Source organism: Zonotrichia leucophrys, chromosome 5 (genome assembly GCF_028769735.1).
Source record: "Zonotrichia leucophrys gambelii isolate GWCS_2022_RI chromosome 5, RI_Zleu_2.0, whole genome shotgun sequence".
In the NCBI taxonomy this organism is placed as follows: Eukaryota; Metazoa; Chordata; class Aves; order Passeriformes; family Passerellidae; genus Zonotrichia; species Zonotrichia leucophrys.
Window position 1 is genome coordinate 48,126,352 of NC_088175.1, and position 13,144 is coordinate 48,139,495.

At 67.7% G+C, this 13,144-nt stretch overlaps 3 protein-coding genes across 5 annotated transcripts; 2 read left to right on the forward strand and 1 right to left on the reverse strand.

Moving 5' to 3' along the window:
- The first annotated feature begins 1,757 nt into the window (after nt 1-1,757).
- SLC43A3 (solute carrier family 43 member 3) lies at nt 1,758-8,413 on the forward strand. Of its 2 annotated transcripts, none has more exons than XM_064715270.1 (13): nt 1,758-1,935; nt 4,413-4,655; nt 5,000-5,129; nt 5,247-5,293; nt 5,411-5,487; nt 5,599-5,691; nt 5,890-6,029; nt 6,190-6,296; nt 6,829-6,862; nt 6,937-7,050; nt 7,253-7,439; nt 7,678-7,801; nt 8,169-8,413. In XM_064715270.1, the coding sequence occupies exons 2-13, from the start codon at nt 4,469-4,471 to the stop codon at nt 8,297-8,299; spliced, it is 1,371 nt and encodes a 456-aa protein (XP_064571340.1). In that variant the 5' UTR covers nt 1,758-1,935; nt 4,413-4,468; the 3' UTR covers nt 8,300-8,413. The 2 variants fall into 2 exon arrangements, with proteins under 2 accessions (XP_064571340.1, XP_064571339.1); XM_064715269.1 differs by having other exon boundaries at nt 1,765-1,935; nt 6,704-6,862.
- A 71-nt stretch (nt 8,414-8,484) lies between these two features.
- On the forward strand, nt 8,485-12,989 carry LOC135448916 (bone marrow proteoglycan-like). Of its 2 annotated transcripts, XM_064715272.1 has the most exons (6): nt 8,485-8,954; nt 11,727-11,819; nt 11,905-12,083; nt 12,163-12,297; nt 12,580-12,691; nt 12,850-12,989. In XM_064715272.1, exons 1-6 carry the CDS (start codon nt 8,777-8,779, stop codon nt 12,906-12,908), a joined length of 756 nt encoding a protein of 251 aa, XP_064571342.1. In that variant the 5' UTR covers nt 8,485-8,776; the 3' UTR covers nt 12,909-12,989. The 2 variants fall into 2 exon arrangements, with proteins under 2 accessions (XP_064571342.1, XP_064571343.1); XM_064715273.1 differs by lacking the exon at nt 8,485-8,954 and having other exon boundaries at nt 11,681-11,819.
- On the reverse strand, nt 8,969-9,802 carry LOC135448095 (proteoglycan 3-like; the record flags this gene model as incomplete). Its single annotated transcript, XM_064713594.1, has 3 exons — nt 8,969-9,076; nt 9,291-9,425; nt 9,551-9,802. Coding segments are annotated over 3 exons (495 nt in total), but the record flags the coding sequence as incomplete, so codon positions are not given.
- Nucleotides 12,990-13,144: the final 155 nt, after the last annotated feature.

The following is a 13,144-nucleotide window of genomic DNA, read 5'->3' on the forward strand; positions in this document are numbered from 1 at the left end:
CCCAGGCGGGACAGGGGTGGGCACAGGGACTCCCGGCGGGGACAGCGGGACAGGGGGGACAGCGGGGACAGGGGGGGACGCGCTGCGGGCGCCCGCGGGGGCCACGCCCTGCGGGACTCAGGAGGGGAACCCCCAACGGGGACACGGGGTGTGATGCGCTCCCCCCACGGGGAAAGGGCGCGGGGGAGCGTGGGGAGCTGTGACCGCGGGACACGGAGGGTGCTCTCCGTCCGTCCGTCCGTCCGTCCGTCTGTCCGTCCGTCCGCCCCTCCCTCTGTCCCACGATCCCCGCACCGGCGCCGGGCTTTGGTGCCCCCGTAGACGGCAGGACCCCGCGGGGGCTGTCCCCGGGGCGGGTGCGGCGGGACCGGGAGCCCCGCACCCAGCGAGCCGCCGGGAGGGCGCGGGGGACGGTGTCCGCACCCACGCGGGACCGCGGCGCTGTTCGCGGTGCCGGACCGGCGCTGTCCTTGGTGCCGCCGCGGCGGTGCCGGCCCGGGGCAGAGCGGGTGGCGGCGGTGCGGGACGCGCGGGCCCCGCGGCGGTGCCGCGCGTGGGGGGACACGCGTGGCCGCGCGGGCTGCGGCGGCACCGGCACCGGCTGGCACCGGCGCGTGTTTGCGGCGCCGTCTCCGGCGAGCGAAATGCCACAAGCTGGTGCGGCGGCAGCCGTGGGAGGGGGCGTGGGCGGCGCGGGGCTGAGTCAGGGGCCGCCATCCGCTCCCCTCGCCCGTGCCCCCGGCCCGGTGCCGAGCCCCCGGCCGGACAGCGCCGGTCTGGAACCGGGACGGGGAGCCCGCCCGGGGGGGCTGCTCTGGGTGCTGGAGCTGGGACAGGGTGGGTAGGGAGGGGATGGACGGATGGACTGTGTATGATGGCTGGAAGGAGGGGACAGATGGGTGGACAGAGAGGTGGAGGATGGATTGATGGACGGGTGGACATAAGGAGAGGAGGACAGATGGACAGACATGCACGGAGAACATCTGGAGATTGGGTGGACGAATGGAGAGATGGGTGAAGGATGGGGAGGACAGACAGATGGACAGGTGGAGGGAAGGGCAGGTAACGGGCAGCTGGATGGTTGTGGGACAGATGGGTGGGATGGATGGAGTTGTGACTGGAGGGGGACAGATGGACAGGTGACAGACAGACCGATGATGGACAGATGGATGGGTGACAGACAGATGGATGGGTGATGGACAGATGGACGGGTGATGAACAGACAGAAGGGCAGCTGGCAGAGCAGATGAGAGGCTGCAGCAGTGGGGACAGGTGGGGACAGACCGGGTGGCTGCAAGCACTGGTGGATGGACAGAGGGACAGAGGAGAGGATGTGGACGGGAGGGTGACAGGAGGGACAGCAGTGTCCTGGGCGGGGCGAAGGCAGGGGGTGGGGGACCAGGGACAGCCAGGGGACACAGCACAACACGGCGGGGTGGCATGGGAATGGCTCTGGGATGGCACAGCGGGAGGGGCCCAGGATGGCCCAAGGGTCGCCCTGGGGTGTCCGGGAATGGCCCGAGGGGTGACCCAAGCACCACTGGGAACCGGCCCGAGAGTGACCAGCAGGGCGAGCCAAGGGCGGCGCCGCCGGAAGCGCGCCTTGGGGGCGGCAGGTGAGCTGTCACACCTGCACACGCCGAGGGGCGCACGGGCGGCGCCGGGGACGGGCTCCGTGCCGGGCCGGCCCCTCCTGGGCGGACCCGCGGGTCCGGGGCCGCTGCACCGAGGCCGCCTCCCGCGCCCCCCCAACCGCGGGCCCGGGGGCGGGGCCCGGCCAGGCCCGGCAGCTCCGCTCCGCTCCGCTCCGCCCGCGGTGAGGGGGGGGCGGGCAGGAGGGGCCGCGGCACCGGGGGCACTGAGAGCGCCGGGAGCACCGGGAGCGCCGGGCGGGGAGAGCCCGGTCCCCTCCCCGCCGGGCCGGGCAGGAGGCGGGTGAGCGGCGCCGGGATGCGGCGGGAGGAGCCGGAGGGGCCCGGATGGACACGGAGCGGCGGCGGGAGGGGGTTGTGACCGGGACGGGAGGATGCGGAAGGACCGAGGGCCCTGGCCCCGTGGCCCGCGGGGCTGGGCTCGGCGTGGGCGCGGTGCGGGTGCCCGGGGTGCCCGGAGTGTCCAGGGTGTCCGGGGTGTCCGGGGCGGTGTCGGGGTACGCGTGGCGGAGCCGCCTCGGCCCCGGGGCCGTGGGGAGGCTCGGGGGGCCGGCGCGGAGGAACCCCACGGCTGCCCACCCCCAGGACACGCGTGTGTCCCCGCCACGCCTGTGTCGTCCCCGCCACACGTGTGCAGGCCGAGTCCCCGCGGCCCGGGCTGCCCCTGCTCCGGGGGCCGCGGGCAGTGCCCGCCCCGGGACACCGCGTCCCTCAGGGGCAGCGGGGCGGGGAGGGACGCCCAGCCCTAGGGCAGCTCCCAGGGGTCCTGTGACACCCCCTGCCCCTTCACGGCCCGGGGGGAGCTGGGGGGACACGGCAGGGACAGAGGGGACAGAGCCACTGATGCTGACCCGAGCTGGAGCCTCCTGCTCCCTCGTGGAGGGCCCACCAGTGCAGGAGGGCTCTCACCAGTATGGGGGGGTCACTGCTGTGGGACACACCCGTGTGGCTGGCAGGGACAGCGTGTCCAGGACACCTCAGCCAGGCCCAGTGAGTGGCTCGGGGTGCCCCCCACATGTCAGGGAGCCCCGGTGCCCCCCAGCTGCTGTCACAGCCCCTGCCTGTGCTATTTTTAACCACCTGAGTGGCTAAGCACAGCACAGGTCCCCCCAGGCCCCCCTCCCCTGGCTCTGTGCAGGTTAATCTTTAGCTGCTGCTCGCTGTAATGAGGCTCATTACCCTCATTACCGCGGGACAGCCACAGGCCCTGGGCAGTGACACGGGGACAGGGCCAGCAGAGCCAGGCTCTGTGTGCCTGAGGGAGCTGGGGGTGACGTGGCCTCGGTGCCTTTGGCACCCGGCTGTGGGTCACAGGGGAGTCCCAGCTGCATTGTGGGGTGACCTGTGGGCAGCCCCAGCACGGTGACAGCCCCAGTGCAGTGCAGTGCTTGGGGCAGCAGCGTCCCCAGGAGACCTGCCATGGTCCCCAGCAGTGTGAGGGGATCCCTGGGGACGTGACAGGATCCCCCAGGGGGTGGCAGGGTCCCAGAGATGTGACAGTGTCCCCGAGGGCTGTGCCAGGCAGGGTCCCCAAGGGAGGGCCCAGGGGCTGTGCTGGGTCCTAGGGGGTGTGTCACTGTCCCCTGCAGCGTGCCTGTGTCCCTGTGCCAGCATCTCCAGGGATTGTCCCAGATTCCCAAGTCTTGTGCCAGGCCCTGGGGGGGAGGGTGTGTTGGTGTCCCTGAGGGGGTGCCAATGTCCCCAGGGGCTGTGCCAGCATCACCAGGAAGAGTGCCAGTTTCCCAAGGGCCGTGCCAGGTCCCCAGCAGGGTGCTGGTGTCCCTGGGGTGAGCTGTGTTGTTGTGGTGTCCCCAGTGCTCACATCAGGGTGCCCAGCAGTGTGCCAGTGTCCCTGTGGCTGTGTCAGGACCTGGGCCAGGCTGGCTCGGGGCCAGAGGACAGCACAGGGGGCTCCTGGCACAGCGAGGGGACCGAGCCCCCATCGGGGGGCCCAAGGTGCTGTCAGGGGGCCCGAGGCACTATCGGGGACCGGCAGCCTGGGGGACCTGGGTGTGCTCCCGGGAGATTATGGGGGAGTCACTGGGGTGGGGAGGTGTGACCCAGCCACGCTGCCGGGGGTCAGGCTGCAGGGCAGCGGTGAAGGTGACAGTGACAGCAGCAGGGCCTGGCCTCGTGCAGGTGGGTGAGGGGTGCAGGACGGGAGTCAGTAGGCACGGTGCAGGTGTGCACGCCTGCAAACCTGTGTGTGTGTTTGTGAACAGCTGTGTGTGCCCATAAATCTGTGTGTGCACGCCTGCAAACCTGTGTGTGTGCCTGTGAACAGCTCTGTGTGTGCTTACAAATGTGTGTGTGTGCCCATAAATGTGTGTGCCCCTGCAAACTGTGTGTGTGCCTGTGAACAGCTCTGTGTGTGCCCATAAATCTGTGTGCCCCTGCAAACTGTGTGTGTGCTTGTGAACAGCTGTTTGTGCTTACAAATGTGTGTGTGCCCATAAATCTGTGTGTGCCCCTGCAAACTGTCTGTGAACAGCTGTGTGTGCCCATAAATCTGTGTGTGTCTGTCAATGGCTGTGTGCCACATGTCACCAGCTGTCCCCACATGTGCAAGCCCTGGCTGCTGCAGGGCCCTGCCCTGCACCCTGGCACATGGGGGGACACCGGTGCCAGCCGCTGTGGCCAGGGACAAGGGTCAGAGCTGGGGTGACAGTGCCCTTTGCCCACGTGCCCCTGTGCACCCCGGTGTCCCTGTGCCCCGGTGGGTGCCAGCACGGTGTGACGCCTGCCCTTTGTGACCCACAGGCTTGGTGAAGACGCCCCAGGCTGGTGCCAGGCCCGTGGGTGCCTGTGCAGGTGCCATGGCAGGGGGAGCAGGGCTGGCCAAGCGCCTGGGGACGCTCCTGTCGGGGCTGCTGGAGTGCGGCGCCTTCTGCGGCATCATCTTCGGCTGGGCCTCCCTCGTCTTCGTCCTCAAGGACCTGGGCTACTTCGAGGGGCTGTGCCAGCCCTCCGCCACCCCCGGCCCCAACCTCACCCTGGGGTCTGGTATGGACCCCCCCCCGTGTCCCCATGGTCCCCTGACTCGTGACCCCGCTGTCCCAGTGCCCTGAGCTGTCCCACGTCCCCACTGTGCCTGTGTCTTTGCTGTCTGTGGTGTCCTGATGCCCTGCAGTGCTCTGTGTCCCCGCTGTCCCCAAGCCCATGTGCCTGCTGTCCCCCAGTCCATGTCTCCAGTACCATCACATCTGTGGTGTCCCCACATGCCCGGTGTCCCCTGCATCTCCGCTGACCCGTGTCCCCGGGTGCCTGCGTCCCCACACCCGTGGTATTCCCGGTGTCCCCATGCCCCTGTCTCCGTGTCCCCATGCCCCACTTGTGGCCGTTCCCAGACTGCAGTGGGCAGGATGAGCAGTTCTCCCTGGTCTTCACCATCGGCTCCTTCATGAACAACTTCATGACCTTCCCCATGGGCGTCGTCTTCGACCGCTTCGGCACCACGGCCGCGCGCCTCGTCGCTATGTGAGTGATGGGGACACGGGGGACACGGCTGGGGCTGCCGGGAATGGGGGTCATTGGGGTGGGGGAGGGGAAACTCCTGTGATTCCTGTCCCCACATGTCACCGCTGTCCCCTTTAGCTCCCTCTACACTGGCGGAACCCTGCTCGTCGCCTTCTCCACACCAGGTGAGACCCTGTGGCCAGGGGTCCCCAGCCCTGGGGGGACCTTTTGGTAACCCCTGTCCCCACTGACCTCTGTGTCCTCACTGACCCCTGTGTCCTCACTGACCCCTGTGTCCCCAGAGCTGGCAGTGCTGCTCTTCCCGGCCATGTCCATGCTGTCAGTGGGTGGCATCCTCCTCATCCTCACCAACATGCAGGTGGGTTCCCCCCGCACCCTGACACCCACGTGGTGGCAGGACACCTGTCCAACCCCCACCCTGTGTGGCATGGGAGGGCTCTGATGGCACACAGGGGTCTCTCGGTGCCAGGTGGGGAACCTGTTCGGGAACTACCGCTCCATCATCATCACCCTCTACAACGGGGCCTTCGACTCCTCCTCCGCCATCTTCCTCATCGTCAAGGTGGGTGTGAGGGAGGTGGCAGTGGTGGCAGGGGAGGACAGAGCTGGGAACAGCTGGGTCACATCTATGGACGTATTGGGGACACAGTGTGGGACACAGCTGAGTCACTGCTGGGGCCACATATGGGGACACACCTGAGGCCTGAACAGGTGGCCGCTGGCAGCCTGTCCCTGTCCCTGACTCCGTCCTTGTCCCCAGCTGCTGTACGAGCAGGGGCTGTCCCTGCGGGCCATGTTCCTGTTCCTGGCAGCCTGCAGTGCCTGGCACCTCCTGCGCACCCTCGTCCTGATGCCACGCAGCCGCATCCCCTACCCGCTGCCCCCTGACTACGACTACGGGTACGGGGGTGCCTGTGCCCCGCCTCTGGGGACTCTGGGGAGAAGGGGATGGGTCCCACACGGGGCTGGGTGCCCCCCTCTGTGGGTGGCAGAGGGTCCTGTCCCCTGGGCAGGTCCAGCCCTGGCAGGTGGACACAGGGTGACACAGGCGCTGCCGCAGGCTACAGTGCTGGGGCCGTTCCCGCTCCTACCGAGCCCACAAGGACAAGCAAACGCCGGGAGAGGCCGGACCCGAGGAGACACCCCTGGAACCCCCCATAGCTCGAGGTGCCGGAGTGGGGATCTGCTCGCTGGGGTGGGGCTTATATTTGGGGAGTGGCTTGAGCGGGTGGGCGTGACCACAGCTGGCTGGGGGCGGTTCTATGTAAATAAGGGATGTGGCTGTGGGCGTGGCTGTGCATGGCCTGGTTGGAGGGCACAATGCATATGCAAATAAATGGGTATGGCCTTCTGGTGGGTGGGCGTGGCTGTTTATAGGCGCCGCTGGAGGACAGCTAGGATATGCAGATGAGGGAGTGCTGCCTATGGGCGTAGTCAAAGGGTGGCCACGGTGACATACCTGAATGGGCAGGGTCGGACCGGTGGCTGTGAGGCCCCAGTGGGTGGCAGGGACAAGGTGTGGGTGTGGCCTGGGCAGATGTGTCTGTACGTGCCCCGCCTTGACACCTGCACAGGTGGGGACGTCCCTGGGACGCCATTCCGGGCCTGCGCCTGCTCGTGGCTCTTCGCCTGGCACGTAGCCTGGCTCTCGGTGATGCAGCTGCGCCATTACCTGTTCATCGGCACCCTCAACCCGCAGCTGGAGCACCTGGCGCACGGGGACCACGCCCTGGGTACGGCACGGCGGCGGGGGGACACGGCAGGGACCGTGGGGCTGGCCTGCCCGCCTGACGCTGTCCCCCCGCAGTGAGCACGTACACCAACGCCTTCGCCTTCACCCAGCTCTGCGGGGTGCTCTGCGCCCCCTGGAACGGCCTCATCCTCGACCGGCACAAGCGGGGAAAGGGCCCCCGCCCCGAGGGTAACTGAGCCCCCAGCCCATGCCCGCGGGTGATTGACCCCCACGGCCCTTCACCCCACGCAGAACCACTCCCTGACCCACCCTAGGGGGGTAACACCCCTCCCAGCCCTGTCCCCTGTGTCCTCATTGCTGCCATCACCACATGCCCGAGCCCGCCGCCCCTAGGGGCCGTGTCCCCATGGCGTGACCCCCCTGCCCACAGGGATGCTGGCCGCGCTGGCAGACCTGCGCTCGGCGGTGCTGTCGCTGGCGGTGACGGTGGCGCTGTGCCTGCTTTTCTCCGTGCTGGCCGCCGTGCCTGTCCTGCCCGCCCAGTTCGGCACCTTCGTGCTGCAGGTCATCAGCCGTTCCTTCCTGTACGGCGGCAACGCCGCCTTCCTGGCCATCGCGTGAGTGACTGACTGGGGACAGCCTCGGGGGGCGCAGGGCTCAGCGGGACAGGGCACGGTGGCGCTGTCATTGTGGGTGTGGCGGGGGACAGCCAGGGCGGCAAGGTCAGCAAGGGGTGGGAGGGGATGGCGGTGGGACTGGAGGGGGGCAGGTGACGCAGTGGAGGTGTCAGGGCTCAGGAGGGTGCCAGGGTAGGGGTGCCAGGAGGTGCCCATTGGTGACATGGGTGCCTGGCAGGTTTCCCCCGCAGCACTTCGGGAAGCTCTATGGGCTGGCCATGGCACTGTCGGCGCTGGTGGCCCTGCTGCAGTACCCCTGTGTTGCCCTGGTGCAGGGGCCGCTCCAGGGGGACCCCTTCTATGTGAGTGTGCCCCCCGAGTGAGGGCTGGGGGGCTGCTCCACGGGGAAATGGGGTCCTGCTCTGGGAGGGAAGGGGGCTTGCCACATGGGGAAATGGGGGTCTCACCCCTTGGGACAATGGGGATTCTGGTCCTGCCCATATGAAAATGGGGTCCTGCCACATGGGGAAATGGAGATGCTGCCCCGGGAGGGATGGAGTCCTTCCCCCAGGAATGGTTGGGTCTTATGCCATGAGAAATGGGGGTCCTGCACCTCCAGGGTGTCCTGCTCCTGGGGAAATGGAGGTGCTGCTGCAAGGGTCCTGGCCTAACACAGGGGATGGGGGACGGCCCCCCAGACCCCTTCCCTGACACTCTTCCCCTCTGCAGATGAACTTGGGGCTCATCACCGTTGTGCTGGTGGCTTTTGTCAGCCCCGTGGTGGTGGCCCGCGAGTGCCAGCGGCGAGCCAAGGAGCTGGGCATGGCTGGCACCCCCCTGGCAGCGCCCCCCAGCACTGAGATCCACGCCGAGACCCCGCACTGAGCCCCACGCCCAAACACCTTTTTTGTACCTGCCTGGGGGCGCTGTGCCAGTGGGGTGGGGATAATAAACATCGCTGCCCCCTCTGCTCACTGTGCTGCCCCTGGAGCCCCCAGCCCCGTCCCCAGGCCCCTGGTGCACACAGACACGGCTCAGGGCTTCTCTGCTTTACTGGGAAAGGAACTGGGCTGCCTTGGCAGCGCTGGGTGCTCAGTACTGGCAGATGAAAGGACGCAGCTGGAAGCAGAAGCGGCTTCTCCAGAGCCCATCTGGGGACAAGGACAGTGTCAGGGCCATGGGTGGTTCCCAGGGCCCCTCAGTACCCTGCAACCACTTCCAGTGCCCCCTCTACCCCCCCTTGCCTCCCCCAGTGCCCTGTAACCCCTCCCAGTGCCCTCAGTGCTCCCCTGAGCTCATCCAGTGCCTTGTGCTCCCATTCCCACAGTGCGCTCCCAATGTCCCTCCAGTGCCCCAGCAGCCTGTGCTCCCATCCCCACAGTGCCCTTCCAGTGTCCCTCCAAAGCCCCAGCAGCCTGTGCTCCCCTCCCCACAGTGCCCTCCCAATGTCCCTCCAGTGCCCCAGCAGCCTGTGCTCCCCTCCCCAGCACCCCCAAGCCTGGACACGGTGGCTGGGTGAGCTTACCTCGGACGCTGAGGGTGGTGCAGGTGGTGACGATGTGGAAGGGGTGGGTGGGTGCCCAGTTTGCGTAGTTCCAGGGGCTGGAGTCCTCCCAGTAGGACTCCCACTGCCCTGCCTGCTGTGCCAACACCTCAGTCCCCAGGGAGAGCCCCCATCACCCCTTCCCAGCCTCTCAACCCCAAAAACCAGCCCCAGCAACCAGCAGCCAGCCCCTCACGCCTCAAAACCCAGCCTCCAGCCCCAGGTTCGTCCCATACAAAGCAGCCCCTCACCCCCCAAAGCAGCTCCCAGCACCCCTTGGCAGCCCCTTGTCCCCAGAGTGCCCTCACCCTGCGGCTGGTGACAGCTCCAATCCAGGGTGAGATGATGATGTGGTAGGTTTGTGCCAGTTTCTGCAGCTCCTGGTTGCGGGCAGCGCTGTGCACAGAGGCCAGCCGGCCCCGGTACACGTCCTGGCAGTAGCGCTGTGGGACGGGCACGGGCTGGCATCAGGCACTCACCTGTGCCCACGGGCACCTCCCGGCCGTGCTGCCGTGGCATGGGCACGGCCTGGCATCCCGGAGCACCCCCTATGCCCATGTCCCCTCACCTGGGCGCCCGAGTAGGTGCACAGCTTCTTCACCACGGCGTAGTACGGCTGGGTGGTGTCACCCGCGGGGGCCCCCTGGGGCTGCCGGGGGGCTGCGGGCACAGCTGGGGGAGGGTCGGTACTGCGGGTCCCTCTGCCACCCACCGCCAGCCCCAGGCGTGTGGCACCGGCGGTGTGGGCATGGCACTGGAGTGCCAGGGACTGAGGGTGTCCCCAGGTGTCCCTGGGAGCAGGCAGGGGTGTGGGGGACACTCACCATGGTGGCTGGCAGGGACAGTGCCCAGCAGGGCAAGAGCGAGCAGCAGGCACGGCCACATGGCAGTGGGATGCACAGGGACACTGGGGACAGCACCAGCAGATGCCACAGCCCTGTCACCCTATCACCCTGCACCACAGTCCAGAGCCCCTCTGCCACCCTTGGTAACAATCTGTTCTCTCTGTGGCCCTTCTGCCATGCCCCATGTCCCCACGGTCCTACTGCCACCCTCAGTTCCACCTTGTGTCCCTCACCCCATCCTGCCCCTCCTACGTACTCCTGGCATCCCAGAGACCCCCGTGTCCCCCAACACCCTTGTCCCAGCCTCAGGGATGCCCACCCCTGGTCCCCTCCCCAGCAGCCAGGGGCTGAGCCCACTCCCATGTCCTCCTCCATGTCCCCGTCCCCATCCCTGCTCCTTACCTGGAGTCTGGGGGGCCCTGCCCGTTGTCCCCTTTATAGGGGGGACAAAGCCACATGTCACCACTACAGCCTTGCGCCACCCAACCTGGCCCTGGGGACACCATGGGGACATTGGGGTGACACTGGGGGGGAGGTAATCCTTGGCCCCCAGGGAGGGGGGGCTGCAGGCTGGGGGGTCCCAAGGCAGAGGGTGGGTGCAGGGGTGGGGGCTGCTCCAGTTTGAGGGGTGCAAGGCGGGTGTTTGGGGTGCAGCATGGGCTGGGCTGGGGGTGCAGAGGGGATGTTGGGGGGCTGATAGCATCTCCCGCCGGCCATGCTTGCCCAAGGGCCATTTCCTTTCCAACGGCCGCGGCCCCCTCGTCCGGCCTGGCCGTTTGCCCACAGACCCCACTGAGCCCCCCTAAATCTCCCATTGCCCTGACCAGCCCCCCGGCCTGCAGCTGAGCCCCCACAGCCCCCCCAATCCTTATCTCCATGCCCTGTGCACCCCTGCACCCCAACCCCTCCAGCCCCTGCACCCCAAGCTCCCTGAGCCCCTGCACTGTCAACCTGCACCCCAAACCCCACAGCCCCCTCCCCACACCGTGCACCCCAAACTCTCACAGCCCCCTCCCCACACCCTGCACCCCAAACTCTCACAGCCCCCTCCCCACACCCTGTGCACCCCTGCACCCCAACCCCTCCAGCCACTGTACCCCAACCTCCCTGAGCCCCTGTACTACCAACCTGCACCCCAAACCTCACAGCCCCCTCCCCACACCCTGCACCCCAAACCCCACAGCCCCCTCCCCACACCCTGCACCCCAAACTCTCACAGCCCCTCCCCTGGACCAAGCCCACCCCAGGCTGTGGCACTGGCTGGGCAGGGCGCTGGCAGAGCCCTCCTGGGGTGTCCCCCACCATGTCCCCAACAGTTGGTGGTTGGGGATGTCACAAGGCTGTGGTTGGGGGCATGTGTTCCTGTCACCAATATAAGGGTGGCAGCGGGCACAGCCCCCCAAGACCCAGGTGAGGAGCGGAGAGAGGAACACGGGGGTGGGCTCAGCCCTCAGCTGCCCGGGTTGGGGGTTCCTCAGTCTATCACTGGGGGGCCCAGGGGTGGAGGGGGCATGGTAGGGGACAGAATGGCAGAGGATGGCCAGGGGAGGGAGTGACCCAAGGGTGGGAAGTGAGGAACTGGGCAGATGGTGGGCACTGGAGGGCTGGGGTCTCTGGGGGTGGCCCTGGGGGTGGCAGATGGGACGGGGCATGGGGTGACACTGGGGATGGCAGAGGGACAGTGGGATATGGGGTGTTTCTGAGAAAACATGGGGAGGACACGGTGATGCTGGGGGTGGCACTGGGGATGGGGCATGGAGTGGCACTGGGGATGGCAGAGGGTTAGTGGGGATATGGGGGGTTCCTGAGGGGATGTGGGGAGGACATGGTGATGCCGGGGGTGTCATGGGGATGTCCCCAGGGTGGCTGAAGAGTGATGGCACTCTGGGATCTCCCAAGGGTGTTGGTGGTGTCCCCAGTGTCCCTGTGCCATGCGGCCCTGCCTGCTGATTGCTCTGGCCCTGCTGGGCACAGTTCCCGCCAGCCGCTCCGGTGAGTGTCCCCCACACCCCCACCTGCTCCCGGGGACATCCTGGGGACACCCCTGATCCCAGGGTGACCCAGCCAGTGTCCCCAGCTCTTGCCAGCCCTGCGGTGGAGGATGAGGAGGACGTGACGGAGCTGGAGATGCCCGAGGAGTTCAGCGGGTGCCGGGGGGGCAGTGACAAGCAGACACCCGGTGTCCCCAGCATGCCGGGCACCTCCACCTGCCGCTATGTCATCATCTCCCACTGCCAGAACTTCTGCCATGCCCAGGTGGGATGGGGTGGGGTGGGTTGGGAGGGGGCTCAGCCTGGGGGCATCGGTGCCCACCCTGACAGCCGTGTCCCTGCAGCGCATCTGTGCCCAGCGCTTCCGCGGGCGCCTGGCCTCAATCCACGATTCCCACACCAACACCTTCCTGCTGCTCCTGGCGCGCCGGCACACCAATGCCGGCCTGGTCTGGATCGGTGCCGTCAGCCAGCCCGCCGTAAGGACCCCGCCTCGCGCCCCCCACCCTGGCCTCGGGGCACCCTGTCTCCGCCCAGTGTCCCCAGTGCCCACCCCGGGTGTCCCAGCCCCGTGCCACGACTCCCAGTGCACAACCTGGGTTCCCCGATCCCATTCCCAGTGCTCTTAGTGCCAACCAAGAGAGCCACAACTCCACCCCCGTGCTCACCTGGCTGCTCCAGCCTTGTCCCAGTTTCCCTAATGCCCACCCTGGATGTCCCACTCCCACCCCACTGTCCCCACACCCTTTCTCCCCTGGCAGGTGCCATACCCGAACTGCCACTGGACTGACCGGAGCCCCTGGAACTACAGCCGGTGGGTGCGGGGGCACCCCCTGCCCGGCCACCGCTTCTGCACCGCCCTCTGCACCAACAGTCAGTGGGGGCTCTGGGGGGCCAGGGGGGCGCTGGGGGGCTCGGGATGGGGAGGTTACACTGGGGGGCTGGTGTAAGGTATCTGGGGCTGCAGGGGTCCCTGGGGGTGGGGTGCTGGTGGGCAGGCCATGGGCTGATCCCCCCTCTTCTCTCCCCAGATGGGCTCTGGAGGAGCGTGCGCTGCGAGAGGCAGCTGCCCTTCATCTGCGAGATATGAGGGGCTCAGCCCCCCCGAGTCCTCCCCTACTGCTGTTCCCCCCTCCCTCAGAGTACAATAAAGTCTTGCTGTCAGCACACACTTGGTGTTTGGGCAGGGCCAGGCTGGGTGCACCCAAGGTGGGCACAGAGGGGTTTTGGAGGTGTCCCTTCTTTCCTGCACAGCTCCTGTGTGGGCAATGGCAGTGGCAGGGTCCCCTCTTCAAGGATCTCCGTGACCCCTGCCCACGGCCCAGG